The 23,483-nt window shown below is 53.4% G+C and overlaps 1 protein-coding gene across 6 annotated transcripts in view; it reads left to right on the top strand.

The window, feature by feature from the left end:
- The first annotated feature begins 5,721 nt into the window (after positions 1-5,721).
- The window catches only part of nudt22 (nudix (nucleoside diphosphate linked moiety X)-type motif 22), an 18,472-nt gene continuing 710 nt past the window's right edge, over positions 5,722-23,483 (top strand). Inside the window, exons 1-5 of one of the 6 annotated variants that reach the window (XM_085976183.1) lie at positions 5,732-5,889; positions 8,589-9,082; positions 13,128-13,235; positions 17,003-17,100; positions 22,080-22,173. In XM_085976183.1, the coding sequence (XP_085832309.1) occupies positions 5,826-5,889; positions 8,589-9,082; positions 13,128-13,235; positions 17,003-17,100; positions 22,080-22,173 (858 nt within the window). In that variant the 5' untranslated portion in view covers positions 5,732-5,825. Of the gene's footprint in view, positions 5,890-5,962; positions 6,074-6,767; positions 6,909-8,588; positions 9,083-13,127; positions 13,236-17,002; positions 17,101-22,079; positions 22,174-23,483 lie in introns of those variants that run through there. The other 5 variants (XM_085976186.1, XM_085976185.1, XM_085976187.1 and 2 more) reach the window with 5 other exon arrangements.

Genomic DNA, 23,483 nt, shown 5'->3' with positions numbered 1-23,483 from the left:
TTTATTTAATGAACTGAATTTAAATTCCCGTGGTTGGATTTGAACTTGCATCTCCAGATTATTTAGTCACAGTCCTTTGGATTACTCGTCCAGTAACATAACCTCTATGCTACTGTACCCCGTACTTTTGCTGTGTAATCAGTCACAGCCCAGTGCGACTTGCACACTTGTTCCTCCTCCGCACCCCCCCCGCCCCACCTCTTCTGCTGGTGAAGGGTTGAGCCTCTGCCCTGAGCTCCCTGCCCCCGGGGAACGCCATGATGTTCCGAACACCCACAAGAATCTAACCTCCCTGTTCTCGGCCTCCTACACTATTCCAATGAAAGTTCAACGTAAGCTCTAGGAACAGCACCTCATCTTTCGATTAGGCACTCAACACCGAGCTGAACAATTTCAGATCATAACCTCTGCCCCCATTTTTTCGGACAGCAGCGGTTGATGATTCTGCTATTCATAGGAACACAGGAACAGGAGGAGGCCATCCAGCCCCTCGAACTTGCTCGCACATTCGGTGAGATCATGCGACCTAACTCCATCCACCCGCCTTCGGCCCACATCCTTTGATGGCCCAGAAATTCGGGTCGGGGGCTTCCCGCGGGTGCAAGCCTCCGACCTGCACTTACCTAGCGCGCCGGCCGTTGAGCTGTGGGCCCCCGTGGGATTCCGATCCTGGGCCTCCTCCAACTGCCGGCGCGCAGTGCTTGCGTATCCCAGGGGCGCAGTTAGTTCGAAGCGTCCCCTGGGATCACGTGGGCCACGGAGAGCCAATGGTAGCAGGGAATGCTTCATTCATAAATTTGACAGGAAGAGCTGTCAAACCTATAAATACTACAAGCCCCAAAACATAACTAAAACTTCAAATACATTTTTTAAAAAACATCACATTTAAAAAATAACTATAAATTACATGAAATAACTATTTTAAACAGTAATTTAATTTTGAAAAAATTAATTACATTTTCTAATGGGGCTAAAAATAAACTTACCTTTCTTTAAAGTATTTAAAAATAATAAACCTGTGGAAAAAATGTTTTAATTTTAATTGATTCACCACTTACCTTGTTAAAAGCCGGCCTTGCGCCTGCTTTTTAAAAGTGTAACTGCTGGAGACTTACCCTCCCGGAGAAAGCTGCAAAAAAAACGTAAGTTCGATGCGCACACGCTGCCTCTCCGGCGCACGCGTTCCATCTGTCAGCCCCTTCGTGCACGAAACCGGCACTTCCATTGGGCCTACGCGTGAGTACCCAGCGCGTACTCACCCGTGGGGACCCGGATTTCTGGGCCGATACCTTTGGTTAACAAAAATCTATCAATCTCCGATTTAAAATTAACAATTGACCCAGCATCAGTTGCCCTTTGCGGAAGAGAGTTCCGAACTTCTCCCACCCTTTGTGTGTAGAAGTGTTTCCTAATTTCACTCCTGAAAGGTCTGGCTCTAATTTTTAGACTGTGCCCCCTAGTCCTAGACTCCCCAACCAGCGGAAATAGTTTCTCTCTCTCCACCCTATCTGTTCCCCTTAATATCCTGAAAACTTCGATCAGATCACCCCTTAACCTTCTAAATTCCAGGGAATACAACCCTAGTTTGTGTAACCTCTCCTCGTAACTTAACCCTTGGAGTCCAGGTATCATTCTGCCGTTCCCATTTACACCTCCTCTAGACTCATCTTTTGTTTCTTAACTTGTCCCATTACCATCTCCTTTTACCTCGCACCATCATCCCTTCTGTCATTTAATCTCTCCAGCCTTCCACCCTATCACAGACCTTCCCTGTTGTTCTTTCCTCCTCGCCCCCCTTTCCCTGCCCCCAGCACTTGCATAAAACCTGTTCCATCTCCAGCTTGTTCCAGTTCTGACGAAGGGTCACAGACCTGAAACGTTAACTCTGTTTCTCTCTCCATTAGATGCTGCCTGGCCTGCTGGGTATTTTTCCAGCATTTTCTGTTTTTATTTCAGATTCCCAGCACCTGCAGTGTTTTGCTTTTGTACACAAGAATCGCCGGCTTCTCTCTATAAGTGTCAAAAGATAAAAGAAAGACTTGCATTGATATTGCGACTTTTAACCGCCTCAGCACGTCCCGAAAGGTGGTTAATGTTTCAGATGAAGAGCAAAAAAACAGACTTTCATTTCTCCAGCTCCTTTCACGACCTCAGGACATCCCAAAGCACTTCACAGCCAATGAAGCACTGTTTGAAGTGTAGTCACTGTTGTAATGTGGGAAACGCGGCAGCCAATTTGCGCACAGCAAGCTCCCACAAACAGCGATGTGATAATGACCGGATCATCTGTTTTAGTGATGTTGATTAATGGATAAATATTGGCCCCAGGACACCGGGGAGAACTCCCCCTGCTCTTCTTGGATATATATGCACCTGAAGAGCCGTAACCTGCAGGGCTACGGACCGAGAGTTGAAAAGTGGGATTAGGCCGGAGAGCTCTTTGTCGGCCGGCGCGGACACGATGGGCCGAATGGCCTCCTTCTGTGCCGTAAATTTCTATGATTCTGTGAGAATTTGAAATTTGAGGCGTTGAGGGGGGGGGGGGGGTGGTGACTGGGAGCCAATGGAGGTCAGCGTGCTGGGCGAGCAGGCCTTGGTGCGAGATAAGATACAGGCAGCAGATCACTGGACGAACCGAAGCTTGGGGTGGGCGGAGAAGGTGAATCCGGCCAGGAGAGCGTCGGAATAGTTGAGTCTGGAGGGAACAAAAGGCACGGATCAGGGTTTCCGCACAAGATGTGTCGAGGCGGGGGCGGAGGCGTGCGATGTTACGGAGCTGGAAGTCAGCGGTCTTTGTGACGGCGAGGACATGGGGATGAGAAGGCCAGCTCGGGGTTGGACAGGTGTTTGGCAATTGTGGCCCAGGGTTATGTTCATAAATAAATAGACGTTTTCATTATGAACAGCTAGCTTGAGCTAGTCATTTATTCAGCCATGTGGACTTGTGTACAGGCATCCATCTTGACTACTGCCTTGTGGGTAGCCCCCTCTGAAACATACAGCTCCACCTAGTGTACCATTCTAGAATGACATGTTACTGATCATTACACCGAGGGACGGAGAAGTGAATAAAATCCCCCTGCCCGCTACAACAACAAGCTACATTTATACAGCGCCCTTAGTGTAAGAAAACGCCCCCCCACAATGTGCTTCACAGGACCGCTATCGAGAAACAAACTGTGACACCGAGCCACACGAGATAGTACGACAGGTGACCAAAAGCTGGGTCAAAGAGGGAGGTTTTAAGAAACGTCTTAAAGGAGGAGAGAGAGGTGGAGAGGTTTAGGGAGGGAATTCCAGAGCTCAGGGCCCAGGCAGCTGAAGGCACGGCCGCCAATGGTGGAGCGATGGAAATCGGGGGATGCTCAAGAGGGCAGAATTGGAGGAGCGCAGAGATCTGGGAGGGTTGTGGGGCTGGAGGAGTTTACAGAGATAGGGAGGGGGGCGAGGGCCACGGAGGGATTTGAAAACAAGGATGAGAATTTTGAAATCGAGGCGTTGCTTAACCGGGAGCCAATGTAGGTCAGCGAGCACAGGGGGTGATGGGTGAACGGGACTTGGTGCGAGTTAGGACACGGGGCAGTGAGCACAGGGGGTGATGGGTGAACGGGACTTGGTGCGAGTTAGGACACGGGGCAGTGAGCACAGGGGGTGATGGGTGAACGGGACTCGGTGCGAGTTAGGACACGGGGCAGTGAGCACAGGGGAGATGGGCGAACGGGACTCGGTGCGAGTTAGGACACGGGGCAGCAGAGTTTTGGATGGCCTCAAGTTTATGGATGGTAGAATGTGGGAGGCCGGCCAGTAGTGCGTTGGAATAGTCGAGTCTGAAGGTAGCAAAGGTATGGATGAGGGTTTCAGCAGCAGATAAGCTGAGGCAGGGGCGGAGACGGGTGATGTTATGGAAGTGGAAGTGGGTGGACTTCGTGATGAAATGGATATGCGGTAGGAAGCTCCACAACAAAGTGGCTTTTCAAACACATAGTAAGTAGCCTGCAGTGATTTCAGGGCAGTTCCTTAGTGTGATAGAGTTATTGTGCTTGTACATTTGGGGAGTGGTATCTCACCCACATGGCCATTGGGAGCCTGGAAAGTGTCAGCAAGGCATTCGACCTTGGGGAGCGTCACAGCTGCGCTCGATGTCCAATCCTCTGAAGCTTCCACAGGAATCACCAAATATATGAGCTTTGGCCAATCTCATCCATCCCTGGAGCAGAGACAGCGAGACCAATTGTCGTGTTCTACCACTCACCCACCCGAGAGCAGCTAACACAGCACAAGCCAGAGTTGAATGCGAGATCTGCCTGCTGTATGGCCCAGTTACACCTCTTCCGCTGAACGTGCCGTGGCTCAGTGGGCAACACCCTTATCTCTGAGTCAGAAGGTCGTGGGTTCAAACCCCACTCCAGAGACTTGAGCATAAAAACCTCGGCTGACACTCTGAGGGAGCACCGCACTGCCAGAGGGGCAGTACTGAGGGAGCGCCACACTGCCAGAGGGGCAGTACTGAGGGAGCGCCGCACTGCCGGAGGGGGAGCGCTGCACTGCCAGAGGGGCAGTACTGAGGGAGCGCCGCACTGCCGGAGGGGCAGTACTGAGGGAGCGCCGCACTGTCGGCGGGGCAGTACTGAGGGAGCGCCGCACTGTCGGAGGGGCGGTACTGAGGGAGCGCCGCACTGCCGGAGGGGCAGTACTGAGGGAGCGCCGCACTGTCGGCGGGGCAGTACTGAGGGAGCGCCGCACTGCCGGAGGGGCGGTACAGAAGGAGCGCCGCACTGCCGGAGGGGCAGTACTGAGGGGGCGCCGCACTGTCGGCGGGGCAGTACTGAGGGAGCGCCGCACTGTCGGAGGGGCAGTACTGAGGGAGCGCCGCACTGCCGGAGGGGCAGTACTGAGGGAGCGCCGCACTGTCAGAGGGGCAGTACTGAGGGAGAGCCGCACTGTCGGAGGGGGCAGTGCTGAGGGAGCGCCGCACTGTCGGAGGGGCAGTACTGAGGGAGCGCCGCACTGTCGGAGGGGCAGTACTGAGGGAGCGCCGCACTGTTGGAGGGGCAGTACTGAGGGAGCGCCGCACTGTCGGAGGGGCAGTACTGAGGGAGCGCCGCACTGTCAGAGGGGCAGTACTGAGGGAGCGCCGCACTGTCGGAGGTGCTGTCTTTCAGATGAGACGTTAAACCGAGGCCCTGTCTGCTCTCTCAGGTGGACGTAAAAGATCCCACGGCCACTATTGGAAGAAGAGCAGGGGGAGTTCTCCCCGGTGTCCTGGAGCCAATATTTATCCCTCAACCAACATCACTAAAAGCAGATGATCTGGTCATCAGCACATTGCTGTTTGTGGGAGCTTGCTGTGTCCAAATTGTCTGCTGCATTTCCTACATTACAACAGTGACTGCACTCCAAAGGTACTTCATTGGCTGTAAAGCACTTTGAGACGTCTGGTGGTCATGAAAGGCGCTACAGAAATCCAAGTCTTTCTTTCTTAAAACAGCCCTTTTGCAGGCGAAGTGCATCAAGACCAGAGTTTATAGAAGCTCTGTGCCCACTCTTTTACGAGTTTAGAAGGATCTCTTCACCAACCACAAGCTGGTTTGATGCAACACAGTGTGGGGGGGGCGGGGGTTGGTAGACGATGGGCTGAATGGCCTCCTTCTGTGCCCCTCCGAAAGGGGAAATGAAAAAAAAAAGCGGCCGACCCTCAGGATGCCACACCGTCACATGAGAGCCTCCAGACCAATGGTTGGCAGGCATCACATTGTTACTTCCGCCTTGTGAAATTGACGTGGTCCGGCACAGAGGTGGGGGGTTCCCCCCTCCCAAGTCCATTCATGGAATGCAGTGTTACCGCTGGAGGAGCGTCACAGCGAGACACAGTTACACTGCGATCCACAGGTAAGCCCCTGCCCCCTCACCTGTGCACGACTCTTCCCTTGTTAAAGGTGTGGCGAGCTGCTGGCCTTCCCTCCCCCTCTACCGACCCGACACTGACAACAACCCCCTGGCACCACCTTCTTCTGTCTCCTGCACACCTGGGCTGGCGTGGGCCTGGGGGGAAAAGTCAGCACCTTTGGTGAAGGTGAGGTCTCAGTCGAACAGGTAGTCTCAAAGCCTTCTTCTCTCCGTCCCCCAACACAGACACACGTTTTATTTTACTTGCCAATTTCCTTCTCCTATCCCCTGAAAGTGCAGACTCTTTCCATGGTACGATTCCATGCAGAATCTGTGTGTGAGAGAGAGAACCTAAGAAATAGGAGCGGGAGTTGGCCATTCGGCCCCTCGAGCCTGCTCCGCCATTCAATAAGATTATGGCTGATCATCGACCTCAACTCCACTTTCTCCGCCCGATCTCCATATCCCTCGATTCCTCTAGAGCCCAAAAATCGATCGATCTCAGCCTTGAATATACTCAGCGTCCACAACCCTCTGGGACAGATTCACAACCCTCCGAGTGAAGAAATTCCTCCTCATCTCAGTCTTAAATGGCCGGCCCCTTATCTTGAGACTGTGACCCCTGGTTCTAGACTCTCCAGCCAGAGGGAAACAACCTCTCAGCATCTACCCTGTCAATCCCCCTCAGAAATTTCAGTGGGATCACCTCTCATTCGCCTAAACTTGTTCAGCTATTCGACCACATGGGGCACCACCGCCAATCCTGACCCTGTCCTCGTTGGCATCCAGCAAGGGTTATTGAATAGGAGCAAACCCCCAACTGATTTTTTTTCTTTCTTTCTCCCCCGCCCCCCCCCCCCCCTCCCTAATTCAGGGTCACCGAAGCCAATTGTAACACCCCTATTGTAGCGCCCCAGGTGAGAGCAGCTACCTCGGTCCAATTCGGGGATTGGGGAACCAACTGAAAGAAAGCAAGAGCTGGACCTGTATCTGGCTGGGGCGGAGATCACCCCGTACAGAAGGTAGGGGTACTGCGTAGAATTATCGGGGTCAGAGTGATGGTCCGGACCAGTCCCGATCGCCTAAGGGGGCCGGAGAGGAATTTCCCAGATTTTTGTTCCCCCTGCCAAATTGGCCTGGGTTTTTAATCTGGGGTTTTCCGCCTCTCCCAGGAGATCACGTGTAGATATTGTGATACACCGGGTGTCACAATGGTGCGGGACAGGCTGGCTGGACCAAAGGGCCATTGTCGGTATGTTCAGAGGAAAAGTACTGAATGTGAGGGCAAACTGTGAAGAAACGGGGTGAATGGCATGTTTAGCTGACTCAAAATGACCCCAGAATTGGAAGGACGAGGAGAGACGGCTGGATAATGAACTGAAAGAGCCGCATGCATTTAAACCGAAATGGGGGGAGGGAGGGGAGGGGGTCGGGGGGGGTGGCGAGACCAACAAAATGGCCAAGAGGCAACGGAGGAGCATAATGAAACGAGTGAAGTCGGTGTCGGCCATGGCTCCGTGGGTAGAACACTCCCTCTCTCTCGCCTCCGAATCAGAAGGTTGTGGATCCTGAGACTTGAGCATATAATCCCAGTTGACGCTCCCAGTGCCGCACTGTCGGAGGTGCTGTCTTTCGGACGAGACGTTAAACCAAGGCCCCCGTCTGCTCTCTCGGGTGGACGTATAAGATCCCGCGGCCGCTATTGGAAGAAGAGCAGGGGGAGTTCTCCCCGGTGTCCTGGGGCCAATATTTATCCCTCAACCAACATCACTAAAACAGATTATCTGGTCGTTATTGCTGTTTTTGGGAGCTTGCTGTGTGCTAATTGGCTGTCGCGTTTCCTACATTACAACAGTGACCACACTTCAGAAGTATTTCATTGGCTGTAAAGCGCTTTGGGACGCCCGGTGGTCGTGAAAGGTGCGATAGAAATGCAAGTCTTTTTTCTTTCTTGTGTTCTGTTCCAACTCGGGTTTGGACAGGCTAGACGGGGAAAGGCCGTTCCCACTAGTTGATGGTACAAGGACTAGGGGACACAGATTTAAGGTTTTGGGCAAGAGATACAGGGGGGACGTGAGGGGAAACTTTTTTACGCAGCGAGTGGTGAGGACTTGGAACTCGCTGCTGACGGAAGCGGAGACATGCAATGTTTTCAAGGGGAGACTGGATAGGCACTGGAGGGAAATAAACCTGCAGGGCTACGGGGATAGAGCGGGGGAATGGGACTGACTGGATTGCTCTAGAGAGCTGGCACGGACTCGATGGGCCAAATGGCGGCCTCCTGTGCCGTTATTATTGAAACATATAAGATTCTGAAGTGGCTTGACAGGGTAGATGCTGAGAGGATGTTTCCCCTCGTGGGGGAATCTAGAACTAGGGGGCATAGTTTCAGAATAAGGGGAAACCCTTTAAAATCGGAAATGAGGAATTTGTTCTTTGAGGGTCGTGAATCTTTGGAATTCTCTTCCCCAGAGAGCTGTGGAGGCGGAGTCATTGAATATATTTAAGGTGACGATAGATTTTTGAATGATAAGGGAGTCGAGGGTTATGGGGAGCGGGCAGGGAAGTGGAGTTGAGACCAAGATCAGATCAGCCATGATCTTATTGAATGGCGGCGCAGGCTCGAGTGGCCGAACGACCGACTCCTGCTCCTACCCCTCATGTTATGACTCTGATTCTTTTTTCTCTTCCATTGCTTTCAGGCACTTCCATAAATGAAGGCGCGGACATGGATCCAGACATTTCCATTATGTTCCAATGCCCTTTCATGGGCGAGCTGACCCAGGACCAGGTCCAGGTGGAGATCTCTCCCAAGTACAACAGGCATGTCCTACCCGGCCACGAGCAGAAGATCGCAGACATCTGGCAGCAGCGCCGGCGGGAGAACCCCATGCTTTTCAACGGAGCCAAGTTCCGCATCCACTCGGCCCAGCTGGACGGCGGGCTGCTGAGGCTGCGGCTGGGCCTGACCTGCTACAGGGACTACCTGGGGACAAACTGGTCGGCGCAGGCCCCGCTCCTGCAGCAGCGGGGCCTGGCGGACTTTGACGACAGCCAGGCCTACCTGGCCGAGCCCCTCGGCGTCGGGGCCATGCTGCACACAGCAGACAACTGCTTCGTCTTCCTGAGGAGGAGCCAGCAGGTTGCCGAGGCAGCAGGTCAGGTGGACATTCCAGGGGGCCACCCAGAACCCAAGGTTTGCTGCGCGCTTTGCTCACATCAAATGACATAGGAACATAGAAGATAGGAACAGGAGTAGGCCATTCGGCCCTTCGAGCCTGCTCCGCCATTCAACGAGATCATGGCTGATCATCCAAACCCTAGCACCCGGTCCCTACATCGACAGCCATCCCACCCAAGCCCTATCCCCGTAACCCCACATATTTAATCCCCCCTAACACTAAGGGCCAATTTTTATCATGGCCAATCAACCTAACCCGCACATCTTTGAAATATATCTAACTCCTTCTTGAATATATTTAATGAATTGGCCTCCACTGCCTTCTGTGGTAGAGAATTCCACAGGTTCACCACTCTCTGGGTGAAGAAATTCCTCCTCATCTCTGTCCTAAATGGCTTACCCCTTATCTTTAGACTGTGACCCCTGGTTCTGGACTCCCCCGCCATCGGGAACATCCTTCCTGCATCTAGTCTGTCCAGTCCTGTCAGAATTTTATAAGTTTCAATGAGATCCCCTCTCATTCTTCTAAACTCCAGCAAGTACAAGCCCAATCGTCCCAATCTCTCCTCATACGTCATTCCTGCCATCCCAGTTATCAGCCTGGTGAATCTTCGCCGAACTCCCTCCATGGCAAGAGCATCCTTCCTCAGATGAGGCGACCAAAACTGCACACAATACTCAAGGTGCGGCCTCACCAAGGCCCTGTACAACTGCAGCAAGACATCCTTGTTCCTGTACTCGAACCCTCTCGCTACGAAGGCCAACATACCATTTGCCTTCTTAACCGCCTGCTGCACCTGCATGCTTACCTTCAGCGACTGGTGCACAAGGACACCCAGGTCTCGTTGCACTTCCCCTTCTCCCAATCTATTGCCATTCAGATAATAATCTGACGCAGAACATACAGCGCAGAAACAGGCCGTTCGGCCCAACCTAGTCTGTGCTGGCGTCGATACCCCACTCGAGCCTCCTCCCGTTCCAGCTACCCCATCTCAGGCCATCGGCATATCTTTCCATTCCCTTTACTCTCGTGTACTCGTCTAGTTTCCTTTTGAAAGCATTTTACGCGGCTTGCCTCAACCACTCCCTGTGGTAGCGAGTTCCACATTCTCACCACTCTCTGGGTAAAGAAGTTTCTCCTGAATTCCCTATTGGACTAGTAATCCCAGAGGCCCGGACTAATGATCTGGGAGCCACGAGTTCAATTCCCTCCTCGGCAGCTGTGGAATTTAAATTCAGTTAGTTAAATAAATCTGGAATAAAAGGCTAGCATCAGTAATGGTGACCGTGGAACTACCGGATTGTCGTTATAACCCATCTGGTTCACTAATGTCCTTTAGAGAAGGAAATCTGCCGCCCTTACCCGGTCTGGCCGTTATGTGACTCCAGACCCACGGCAGTGTTTGACTCTTAACTGCCCTCTGAAATGGCCCAGCGAGCCCCCTCAGTTGTATAAGGCGGCTCAACACCACCTTCTCAAGGGGCAATTAGGGATGGGCAATAAATGCTGGCCTTGCCAGCGACGGCCCACATCCCATGAATGAATTTAAAAAAAAAAAAAAACCTCTCTGGATAAAGAAGTTTCTCCTGAATTCCCTATTGGATTTATCAGTCACTATCTTATATTGACGGCCCCTAGTTTGGGATTCACCCACAAGTGGACACATTCCCTCCACATCGACCCTGTCCAACCCATTCATAACTTTAAAGACCGCCATCGGGTCTCCTCCGAGTCTTCTCTTTTCTAAAGAAAAAAGCCCCGACCTGTTGAATCGTTCCCGAGAGCTGTAATCCCTCAGTGCTGATACCTTCCTTGTAAATCATTTTTGGCACTTTTTCCTCCAGTGCTTCTATGTCCTCCTTATAGTCTGGAGACCAGAATTGCACGCAGCCCTCCAAGTGCGGTCCGACCAGGGGTCTGTTTTGTGATAAAGCCTCGTTGGTGTCGGCTGGTTTGGAAGGCAGACTTGTCTCGCCTGTTCCTGGTTCTCTTCGCTCCCCACGCACTTTCCTCCTCGCATGCCCCAAGGCCAGTGCTGCTCCTTAGGTGGTGCATGCTGGGAGGACTTCCCTACAAGAAGAACGTGGATCGCTTTACTCTCCTCGTGGCATCTCGCGTTGTTGCTCAATGTGCCGGCATTTGCATCAATGGCAGGATCGTGGTTGAGGTGTCAATGGATAAATATGTGTCAGCTGTGGCTCAGTGGGTAGCACACTCGCCTCTAGAAGGTCGTGGGTTTGAGTCCCACTCCAGAGACTTGAGCCCATAATCCAGACCGACACTCCCATCGCAGTGCTGAGGGAGCGCCGCACTGTCGGAGGGGCAGTACTGAGGGAGCGCCGCACTGTTGGAGGGGCAGTACTGAGGGAGCGCCGCACTGTTGGAGGGGCAGTACTGAGGGAGCGCCGCACTGTCGGAGGTGCAGTACTGAGGGAGCGCCGCACTGTTGGAGGGGCAGTACTGAGGGAGCGCCGCACTGTCGGAGGTGCAGTACTGAGGGAGTGCCGCACTGTCGGAGGGGCAGTACTGAGGGAGCGCCGCACTGTCAGAGGGGCAGTACTGAGGGAGCGCCGCACTGTCGGAGGTGCAGTACTGAGGGAGTGCCGCACTGTCGGAGGGGCAGTACTGAGGGAGCGCCGCACTGTCGGAGGGGCAGTACTGAGGGAGCGCCGCACTGTCGGAGGGGCAGTACTGAGGGAGCGCCGCACTGTCGGAGGGGCAGTACTGAGGGAGCGCCGCACTGTCGGAGGGGCAGTACTGAGGGAGTGCCGCACTGTCGGAGGGGCGGTACTGAGGGAGCGCCGCACTGTCGGAGGGGCGGTACTGAGGGAGCGCCGCACTGTCGGAGGGGCGGTACTGAGGGAGCGCCGCACTGTCGAAGGGGTAGTACTGAGGGAGCGCCGCACTGTCGGAGGGGCAGTATTGAGGGAGCGCCGCACTGTCGGAGGGGCAGTCCTGAGGGAGCGCCGCACTGTCGGAGGTGCAGTACTGAGGGAGCGCCGCACTGTCGGAGGGGCAGTACTGAGGGAGCGCCGCACTGTCGGAGGTGCAGTACTGAGGGAGTGCCGCACTGTCGGAGGGGCAGTACTGAGGGAGCGCCGCACTGTCGGAGGTGCCATCTTTCAGATGAGACGTTAAACCGAGGCCCCGTCTGCTCTCTCAGGTGGACATAAAAGATCCCATGGCCATTATTGGAAGAAGAGCAGGGGGAGTTCTCCCCGGTGTCCTGGGACCAATATTTATCCCTCAATCAACATAACAAAAACAGGTGATCTGGTCATTATCACATTGCTGTTTGTGAGAGCTTGCTGTGCGCAAATTGGCTGCCGCGGTTCCTACATTACAACAGTGACCACACTTCAAAAGTACTTAATTGGCTGTAAAAAGAATGAACCTGCATTTTTATAGCGCCTTTCATAACCTCAGGACATTCCAAAGCGCTTCACAGCCAATGAAGTACTTTTGAAGTGTGGTTACTGGTGTAATGTAGGAAACTTGGCAGCCAATTTGTGCACAGCAAGCTCCCACAAACAACAAAGGGACAAGGCCTTGGAGAGGGTGCAGAGGAGATTTAGTAGCATGATCCCAGGGATGAGGGACTTCAGTGAGGTGGGGCGACTGGAGAAGCTGGGATTGTTCTCCTTTAGAGCGGAGAAGGTTAAGGGGAGATTTAATGGAGGCGTTCAAAATTCTTACGGGGTTTTAATAGGGTAAATAAGGAGAAACTGTTTCCACAGGCAGGAGGGTCGGTAACCAGAGGACACGGGTAATCGGCACAAGATCGAGGGGGAACTGAGAGGTTTTTTTTACGCAGCGAGTTGTTGTGATCTGGAACCCGCTGCCTGAAAGGGCGGTGGGAGCAGATTCAATAGTAACTTTCAAAAGGGGAATTGGATAAATACTTGAAGGGGAGAAATGTGCCGGGCTGTGGGGAAAGAGCAGGGCGGAGTGGGACTAATTGGAGAGCTCTTTCAAAGAGCCGGCACAGGCACGATGGGCCGAATGGCAGCCTCTGCAGTAGTATTGAATGCACTGTTTCTGCTCTCTCTCTTGTTGCAGGCAGCAGTCAAAGGTGTGACAGAAGAGTCGATTCAACTGGGACACTTGTCCGGGGAGCTGGTCGTTCAGGAACTCTTTTCCTCCATTGCAGGAGAGATCCGCGATGAGGTAATACTTCAAAGATTCCTGATCTAGGTACCCAGTGCCGTTTGGCCCTCTCTCCTCTCATCCTGGTGTTCCAATCCCTCCATGGCCTCCTCGCCCTCCCCTTCCCTATCTCTGTAATCTCCTCCAGCTGTGGCTCGGTGGGAAGCACGCTCGCATCTGAGTCAGAAGGTTGTGGGTTCGAGTCCCCACTCCAGGGAATCCAGGCTGACACTCCCAGTGCAGTGCTGAGGGAGCGCCGCACTGTCGGAGGGGCAGTACTGAGGGAGCGCCGCACTGTCGGAGGGGCAGTACTGAGGGAGCGCCGCACTGTCGGAGGGGCAGTGCTGAGGGCGCGCCGCACTGTCGGAGGGGCAGTACTGAGGGAGCGCCGCACTGTCGGAGGGGCAGTACTGAGGGAGCGCCGCACTGTCGGAGGGGCAGTACCGAGGGAGCGCCGCACTGTCGGAGGGGCAGTACTGAGGGAGCGCCGCACTGTCGGAGGGGCAGTGCTGAGGGAGCGCCGCACTGTCGGAGGGGCGGTACTGAGGGAGCGCCGCGCTGTCGGAGGGGCAGTACTGAGGGAGCGCCGCGCTGTCGGAGGGGCAGTACTGAGGGAGCGCCGCACTGTCGGAGGGGCGGTACTGAGGGAGTGCTGCACTGTCGGAGGGGCAGTGCTGAGGGAGCGCCGCACTGTCGGAGGGGCAGTACTGAGGGAGCGCCGCACTGTCGGAGGGGCAGTACTGCGGGAGCGCCGCACTGTCGGAGGGGCGGTACTGAGGGAGCGCCGCACTGTCGGAGGGGCGGTACTGAGGGAGTGCCGCACTGTCGGAGGGGCAGTACTGAGGGAGCGCCGCACTGTCGGAGGGGCGGTACTGAGGGAGTGCTGCACTGTCGGAGGGGCAGTGCTGAGGGAGCGCCGCACTGTCGGAGGGGCAGTGCTGAGGGAGCGCCGCACTGTCGGAGGGGCAGTACTGAGGGAGCGCCGCACTATTGGAGGGGCAGTGCTGAGGGAGCGCCGCACTGTCGGAGGGGCGGTACTGAGGGAGCGCCGCACTGTCGGAGGGGCGGTACTGAGGGAGCGCCGCACTGTCAGAGGGGCGGTACTGAGGGAGCGCCGCACTGTCGGAGGGGCGGTACTGAGGGAGCGCCGCACTGTCGGAGGGGCGGTACTGAGGGAGTGCCGCACTGTCGGAGGGGCGGTACTGAGGGAGCGCCGCACTGTCGGAGGGACAGTGCTGAGGGAGCGCCGCACTGTCGGAGGGGCAGTGCTGAGGGCGCGCCGCACTGTTGCAGGGGCGGTATTGAGGGAGCGCCGCACTGTCGAAGGAGCAGTACTGAGGGAGCGCCGCACTGTCGGAGGGGCCATCTTTCGGATGAGACGTTAAACCGAGGCCCCGTCTGCTCTCTCAGGTGGATGTAAAAGATCCCGCGGCCACTATTGGAAGAAGAGCAGGGGAGTTCTCCCCGGTGTCCTGGGCCAATATTTATCCCTGAATCAACATCACTAAAACAGATGCTCTGGTCATTATCACATTGCTGTTTGTGGGAGCTTGCTGTGCGCAAATTAGCCGCCGCGTTTCCTACATTACAACAGTGACCACACTTCAAAAAGCGCTTTACAGCCAATGAAGTACTTTGAGACGTCCTGAGGTGGTGAAAGGCGCGGGAGAAATGCAAGTCTTCTTTCTTTCCAGCCCTACAACCCCCCGAGATCTCTGCGCTCCTCCAATTCTGGCCTCTTGACCATCCCTGATTTTAATCGCTCCACCATTGGCGGCCGTGCCTTCAGCTGCCTGGGCCCCGAGCTCTGGAATTCCCTCCCTAAACCTCTCCGCCTCTCTCTCCTGCTTTAAGACGCTCCTTAAATCCGACCTCTTTGGTCACCTGCCCTAATTTCTTCTTATGTGGCTTTGTGTCGAATTTTGTTTGATAATCGCTCCTGTGAAGCACCTTGGGACGTTTTGCTACGTTAAAGGCGCTATATAAATGCAAACTGTTGTTGAAGGCGTCAACTCTTCCTGGGGGTACACCCCGGGGGTACACTTCCTGGGGCACACTTTCTGGGGGTACTGGATGTCGCCCAGCCCCTCATTCAAGTGGCCATTCCTTGTGTGAGCACAGACATTGCTGACTCTCTCGGTCAAAGGCCTGATCCTGCTGTCCATGCACATCTAGAAGGGGGGAGCTCATGGTTGAAAAGAAAGAGAGACTTGTCTTTCTCCAGCGCTTTTCATGACCACCGGACGTCCCAAAGCCCTTTTCAGCCAATGAAGTACTTTTGAAGTGCGGTCACTGTTGTAATGTGGGAAACACGGCAGCCGAATCTGCCCACAGCAAGATCCCACAAACAGCAATGTGATAACCACCAGAGCGTCTGTTTTAGTGATGTTGGTTAAGGGATAAATATTGGCCCCAGGACACCGGGGAGAACTCCCCCTGCTCTTCTTCCAATAGTGCCGTGGGATCTTTTACATCCACCTGAGAGAGCAGACGGGGCCTCGGTTGGGGATCAGAAGCAAGATAGCCGTCTCATTTTCTTCCTAGTAAGCTCAGGAATACTGACGCCAGTAGCAACATCCCAATTGGCTGAGATCGGCTGAACTTCGCACAGATTGGGGAGGAACCTCCGGGCCCCTCTCTCTCTCTCTCTCTGCGGGCCTCTCTCTGCGGGCCCCTCTCTCTCTCTCTCTCTGCGGGCCTCTCTCTCTCTCTCTCTCTCTCTCTCTCTCTCTCTCTCTCTCTCTCTGCGGGCCCCTCTCTCTCTCTCTCTGCGGGCCCCTCTCTCTCTCTCTCTCTGCGGGCCCCTCTCTCTCTCTCTCTCTCTCTGCGGGCCCCTCTCTCTCTCTCTTTCTCTCTGCGGGCCTCTCTCTCTCTCTCTCTCTCTCTCTGCGGGCCTCTCTCTCTCTCTCTCTCTCTCTCTCTCTCTCTGCGGGCCCCCCTCTCTCTCTCTCTCTCTGCGGGCCCCTTTCGCTCTCTTTCTCTCTCTCTCTCTCTCTGCGGGCCACTCACTCACTCACTCACTCACTCACTCTCTCACACTCTCTCACACTCTCTCACACTCAGTTCAGTTCAGTTCAGTTCAGTTCAAATGCTTTATTGGCATGAAAGTTTACAGAGAACCATATTGCCAAAGCTTACATAGCAAAAAGGTACAGTTTTCCAACATTCTGTAGGTGTCAATCGATTTGACATTTGTTGGGTATATACAATATTACTTTTAAACAATATTAATTTTAAACAGTCTTTCTACTTCATTTGGTACGTTCAATATTAATTTTAAACAGTCTTACTTTTAAACAGTCCTCAGGTTGTGACATGTTGTTACATATTTAGCCCCAAGGTATGGTCTGTCTCCTTCTCCTAGGACTAATCTCAATTTTGACAGATCATCCAATTCCTTGAAATCTCTCTCTCTCTCTCTCTCTCTCTCACTCTCTCTCTGCGGGCCTCTCTCTCTCTCTCTCTCTCTCTCTCTCTCTCTCTCTCTCTCTGCGGGCCCCTCTCTCTCTCTCTCTCTCTCTCTCTGTGTGCGGGCCCCTCTCTCTCTCTCTCTCTCTCTGCGGGCCCCTCTCTCTCTCTCTCCCTCTCTCTGCAGGCCCCTCTCCCTCTCTCTGCGGGCGGGCCCCTCTCTCTCTCTCTCTGCGGGCGGGCCCCTCTCTCTCTGCGCGCGCGGGCCTCTCTCTGCTCGTCTCTGTATGTTCGCGCGTGGCTTCCAGTTGCTGAGGCACGAACCAACAGAATCTGAATCTGAATTGTTGCTTTATTTTATTTCCTGATTTCTTCGTTAGGTAAATGTCCCCTTAGAAAGTTTAAGCAGACCTGTGCTGCTGGGAATCGTACGGAATAATAAAAGTGCAGGACGAGCCAGTGCGGAATTTTATGTCAGGTACTATATCTTTTTTTTTTTTAAAGTATTAAGTCCCCCTCTTTCCTGGACAAGAGGGTCTTCGAGTGTCTGTTCTAACCGCTTTGGAACAGGTTACATAGAATTACATTACAGAGAATTCACAGCACAGAAACAGGCCATTCGGCCCAACTGCTCCGTGCCGGTGTTTCTGCTCCACACGAGCCTCCTCCCACCCCTCTTCATCTCACCCCATCAACATATCCTTCTATCCCTTTCTCCCTCATGTGTTTATCCAGCTTCCCCTTAAATCCATCTATACTATTCACCTCAACCACTCCCTGTGGTAGCGAGTTCCACATTCTCACCACTCTCTGGGTAAAGAAGTTTCTCCTGAATTCCCGATTGGATTTATTAGTGACGATCTTATATTGATGGCCCCTAGTTCTGGTCTCCCCCACAAGGGGAAACATCTTCTCTGCGTCTACCCTATCGAACCCCTTCTTAATCTTAAAGACCTCTATTCAGTTACTCCCGAGTGTCTTACTGGATTTATTAGTGACTCTCTTGCATTGTCCATGGGGAAGGTCATCTCTCGGCCATTCCCCTCACCCACTGTGCTGAGGAGCTTGGCGACTCTTTCGACCGGTTTCTGGTGCTTTGTGGCACAGTTGTGTTGGAGTTCTGTACTTCAACTTGGACGAGCTCTCCCCTTTCTCCTCCTCCTTGTGTGGAGAGGCCAACCCCTTTGTTCTGTGGCAGGGAGACTCGTTCATTAGGACCTACAGGCCCCCCCACGAGACTTTCGTCCTGGTCTCATTCAGCCCAGCATTGATCTCCCATGTCTGGCCGCCTATTGTAACCCTCCCATGGATTGAGTCAACATGGATTTACAAAAGGTAAATCGTGCTTGACTAATCTACTGGAATTTTTTGAGGATGTATCTGGTAGAATAGATAAGGGAGAACCAGTGGATGTGGTGTATTTGGACTTTCAGAAGGCTTTCGATAAGGTCCCGCATAAGAGATTAGTGTGTAAAGTTAAAGCACATGGGATTGGGGGCAAGGTACTGACTTGGATAGAGAACTGGTTGGCAGACAGGAAGCAAAGAGTTGGAATAAACAGGTCTTTTTCCGAGTGGCAGGCAGTGACTAGTGGGGTACCGCAGGGATCGGTGCTAGCACCCCAGCTTTTCACAATATATATTAATGATCTAGACGATGGAACTAGATGTAATATCTCCAAGTTTGCAGACGACACAAAGCTGGGTGGGCGTGTGTGCTGTGAGGAGGATGCCGAGAAACTCCAGTATGATTTGGACAGGTTGGGTGATTGGGCAGAAGCATGGCAGATGCAGTATAATGTGGATAAATGCGAGGTTATCCACTTTGGTGGCAAAAACAGGAAGGCAGATTATTATCTGAACGGCAATAGATTGGGAGAAGGGGAAGTGCAACGAAACCTGGGTGTCCTTGTGCACCAGTCGCTGAAGGTAAGCATGCAGGTGCAGCAGGCGGTTAAGAAGGCAAATGGTATGTTGGCCTTTGTAGCGAGAGGGTTCGAGTACAGGAGCAAGGATGTCTTGTTGCAGTTGTACAGGGCCTTGGTGAGACCACACCTTGAGTATTGTGTGCAGTTTTGGTCGCCTTACCTGAGGAAGGATGTTCTTGCCATGGAAGGAGTGCAGCGAAGATTCACCAGACTGATACCTGGGATGGCAGGAATGACGTATGAGGAGAGATTGGGTCGATTGGACTTATATTCGCTGGAGTTTAGAAGAATGAGAGGGGATCTCATTGAAACTTATAACATTCTAACAGGACTAGACAGACTAGATGCAGGAAGGATGTTCCCGATGGTCGGGGAGTCCAGAACCAGTGGTCATAGTCTAAGGATAAGGGGTAAGCCATTTAGGACAGAGATGAGGAGGAATTTCTTCACCCAGAGAGTGGTGAACCTGTGGAATTATCTACCATAGAAGGCAGTTGAGGCCAATTCATTAAATATATTCAAGAAGGAGTTGGATATATTTCTTAAGGCTAAAGGGATCAAGGGATATGGAGAGAAGGCAGGGACAGGGTACTGAATTTGGATGATCAGCCATGATCTCATTGAATGGCGGAGCAGTCTCGAGGGGCCGAATGGCCTACTCCGGCTCCTATCTTCTATGTTTCTATGGGGACTGATTTCCCTACATTCCAGTCCCAACTCACGGATTTGCGTGTGACACGGAGTGCAACTGTCTATCCACAAAGATTTGATGAACTATAATAAGATTTTTGAGGGTTTTTTTTTTTGCAAAAAGCGCTATCCCGGCTTCCACATCCCAGCTGCTGTGTTAACTGAAAGAAAGAACGAACGAACTGCCATGACCTCAGGACATCCAAAAACTCTTGACAACCAATGAAGTACTTTTGAAGTGTTGTCACTGCTTGTTTGGAAGAATGAGGAGAGGAAATATAAACTAAAGGGTACAATCCTAAAGGGGGTACATGAACAGAGAGACCTGGGGGTATGTGTGAACAAATCATTGAAGGTGGCAGGGCAGGTTAAGAAAGTGGTTAAAAAGGCTTACAGGATCCTGGGCTTCGTGAATAGAGGTATAGAGAACAAAAGTGTGGAAATTATGATGAACCTGTATAAAACACTGGTTCGGCCCCAACGGGAGTATTGTGTCCAATTCTGGGCACCGCACTTTAGGAAGGATGTGAAGGCCTTAGAGAGGGTGCAGAAAAGATTTACAAGAATGGTTCCAGGGATGAGGGACTTCAGTTACGTTGATAGACTGGAGAAGCTGGGGTTGTTCTCCTTGGAGCAGAGAAGGTTGAGAGATTTGATCGAGGTGTTCAAAATCATGAGGGGTCGGGACAGAGTAGATAGAGAGAAACTGTTCCCATTGGCGGAAGGGTCGAGAACTAGAGGACACAGATTTAAGGTGATTGGCAGAAGAACCAAAGGCAACCTGAGGAAAAACTTTTTTACGTAGCGAGTGGTTAGGATCTGGAATGCGCTGCCCGAGAGGGCGGTGGAGGCAGATTCAATCACAGCTTTCAAAAGGGAGTTGGATAAACACCTGAAGCAAAAGAATTCACAGGGCTACGGGGAAAGGGCGGGGGAGTGGGACTAGCTGAAGTGCTCTTGCAGAGAGCTGGCACGGGCTCGACGGGCCGAATGGCCTCCTTCCCTGCTGTAACCATTCTATGATTCTGTTGTAATGTGGGAAACGCAGCAGCCAATTTGCGCACAGCAAGCTCCCACAAATAGCAATGTGATAATGACCAGATCATCTGGTTTAGTGATGTTGGTTGAGGGATCAATATTGGCCCCAGGAGACCGGGGAGAACTCCCCCTGCTGTTCTTCCAATAGTGGCCGTGGGATCTTTTACGTCCACCTGAGAGGGCAGACGGGGCCTCGGTTTAACATCTCATCCGAAAAATGGCACCTCCGACAGTGCGGCGCTCCCTCAGTACCGCCCCTCCGACAGTGCGGCGCTCCCTCAGTACTGCCCCTCCGACAGTGCGGCGCTCCCTCAGTACTGCCCCTCCGACAGTGCGGCGCTCCCTCAGTACCGCCCCTCCGACAGTGCGGCGCTCCCTCAGTACTGCCCCTCCGACAGTGCGGTGCTCTCTCAGTACCGCCCCTCCGACAGTGCGGCGCTCCCTCAGTACTGCCCCACCGACAGTGCGGCGCTCCCTCGGTACTGCCCGACAGCGCGGCGCTCCCTCAGTACTGCCCCTCCGACAGTGCGGCGCTCCCTCAGTACTGCCCCTCCGACAGTGCGGCGCTCCCTCAGTACTGCCCCTCCGACAGTGCGGCGCTCCCTCAGTACCGCCCCTCCGACAGTGCGGCGCTCTCTCAGTACCGCCCCTCCGACAGTGCAGCGCTCTCTCAGTACCGCCCCTCCGACAGTGCGGCGCTCCCTCAGTACCGCCCCTCCGACAGTGCGGCGCTCCCTCAGTACTGCCCCTCCGACAGTGCGGCGCTCCCTCAGTACCGCCCCTCCGACAGTGCGGCGCTCCCTCAGTACCGCCCCTCCGACAGTGCGGCGCTCCCTCGGGGTGGTTCTTTGAGGAGAGGTTGAGTAGATTGGGACTCTACTCATTGGAGTTCAGAAGAATGAGAGGCGATCTTATTGAAACATCTAAGATTGTGAAGGGGCTTGATCGGGTGGATGTGGTGAGGATGTTCCCAATGATGGGTGAAACTAGAACTAGGGGGCATAATCTTAAAATAAGGGGCTGCTCATTCAAAACTGAGATGAGGAGAAACTTCTTCACTCAGAGGGTGGTAGGTTTGTGGAATTTGCTGCCCCAGAAAGCTGTGGAAGCTACATCATTAAATAAATTTAAAACAGAAATAGATAGTTTCTTAGAAGTAAAGGGAATTAAGGGTTACGGGGAGTGGGCAGGAAATTGGACATGAGTCTAGGTTCGGAATGGTCATGGCCCTGTGGGTAGTGGAGCGGGCCCAGGGGCCGTGTAGCCTGGTTCTGCTCCTACTGTGTTCTCATTCTGTTAGATTTCAGGAGATGGTTTTATTCCTGTTCCTGGCTGGGGTGGAGATCGCATTTACAGAAGGTAAGTACTGTAGAAAATATAGGGACAGAGTGATCTCCTGGAAGAATTTCGATCGCCTAGATGGGTCGGAGAGGAATTTCCCAGATTTTTTTCTCCCAAATTGGCCATTGGGTCTCTATCTGGTTTCTCGCCTCTCCCGGGAGATCACATGGGTTCGGGTGGATGCAGAGTGATAGAAGATTTGAGGTTAGGATCAGATCAGCCATGATCTTATTGAATGGTGGAGCAGGCTCGAGGGGCCGATTGGCCTACTCCTGCTCCTATTTCTTATGTTCCTATGACTGTGCAGAAGGGGAGACACAGGAAGCTCTGCCTCTACCTCCTGTTCACTTCCTTCCCCTCCCACCCCCGCCATAATATAGCGAATGTTTCCAGACACGCTGATGTGGGTGCTGAGCAGTGGGCTGCAGTGTAATGGACTGTCCTGGTGATTTTCTGGGCAGGTGTCAGCTGACATCGGAGGAGGTGAGACAGCGCTATCTGATTGGAGGTCTGGAGGCTCACGAGTCGACAAACATCATCTTCATCAAGCGAGAGGTACGACCTTTCCATCTGACCTTGCTATCTGGAGGACTAGAATACAAGGGGGTAGAAGTTATGCTGCAGCTGTACAAAGCCCTGGTTAGACCACACCTGGAGCACTGGGAGCAGTTCTGGGCACCGCACCTTAGGAAGGATATATTGGCCTTGGAGGGAGTGCAGCGTAGGTTTACCAGAATGATACCCGGACTTCAGGGGTTAAACATTGAGGAGGGATTACACAAACTAGGGTTGTATTCCCTGGAATTTAGAAGGTTAAGGTTTGATCTGATCGAAGTTTTCAGGATATTAAGGGGAACTGAGAGGGTGGAGAGAGAGAAACTATTTCTGCTGGTTGCGGAGTCTAGGACTAGGGGGCAGAGTCTAAAAATTAGAGCCAGACCTTTCAGGAGTGAAGTTAGGAAACACTTCTACACACAAAGGGTGGGAGAAGTTTGGAACTCTCTTCAAACGGCAACTGATGCTCGATCAATTGTTAATTTTAAATCTGAGATTGATAGATTTCTGTTAACCAAAGGTATTAAGGGATACAGGGCAAAGGATGGGAGATGGAGCCATGATCTCATCGAATGGCAGAACAGGCTCGAGGGGCTGAATGGCCTCCTCCTGTTGCTAATGTACTGGTCTGAGTAACCTGTACAAACTAGCAGCAGAGTGAATGTTATACAGTCAAGTGTGTCGGATTGTTTGTTTGCCATCTGCCGTTAACTCAACCGTGGCTCAGTGGGTGTCTCTCTCTCTCTCGCCTCTGAGTCAGACGGCTGTGGCTTCAAGTCCCACTCCAGAGACTTGAGCACAAAAATCCAGGCCGACACTCCCAGTGCAGTACTGAGGGAGCGCCGCACTGTCGGAGGGGCAGTACTGAGGGAGCGCCGCACTGTCGGAGGGGCGGTACTGAGAGAGCGCCGCACTGTCGGAGGGGCGGTACTGAGGGAGCGCCGCACTGTCGGAGGGGCAGTACTGAGGGAGCGCCGCACTGTCGGAGGGGCAGTACTGAGGGGGCGCTGCACTGTCGGAGGGGCAGTACTGAGGGAGCGCCGCACTGTCGGAGGGGCAGTACTGAGGGAGTGCCGCACTGTCGGAGGGGCAGTACTGAGGGAGAGTCGCACTGTCGGAGGGGCAGTACTGAGGGAGAGTCGCACTGTCGGAGGGGCAGTACTGAGGGAGCGCCGCACTGTCGGAGGGGCAGTACTGAGGGAGCGCCGCACTGTCGGAGGGGCAGTACTGAGGGAGCGCCGCACTGTCGGAGGGGCAGTAATGAGGGAGCGCCGCACTGTCGGAGGGGCGGTACTGAGGGAGCGCTGCAC

The sequence above is a fragment of the Somniosus microcephalus genome, unplaced genomic scaffold, assembly GCF_052327205.1.
Source record: "Somniosus microcephalus isolate GS21.2 unplaced genomic scaffold, FLI_Smic_1.0 unresolved_chr2, whole genome shotgun sequence".
Classification (NCBI taxonomy): Eukaryota; Metazoa; Chordata; class Chondrichthyes; order Squaliformes; family Somniosidae; genus Somniosus; species Somniosus microcephalus.
The sequence above is the reverse complement of the archived record's forward strand: the minus strand, read 5'-3'. Positions and strand labels throughout refer to the sequence as shown.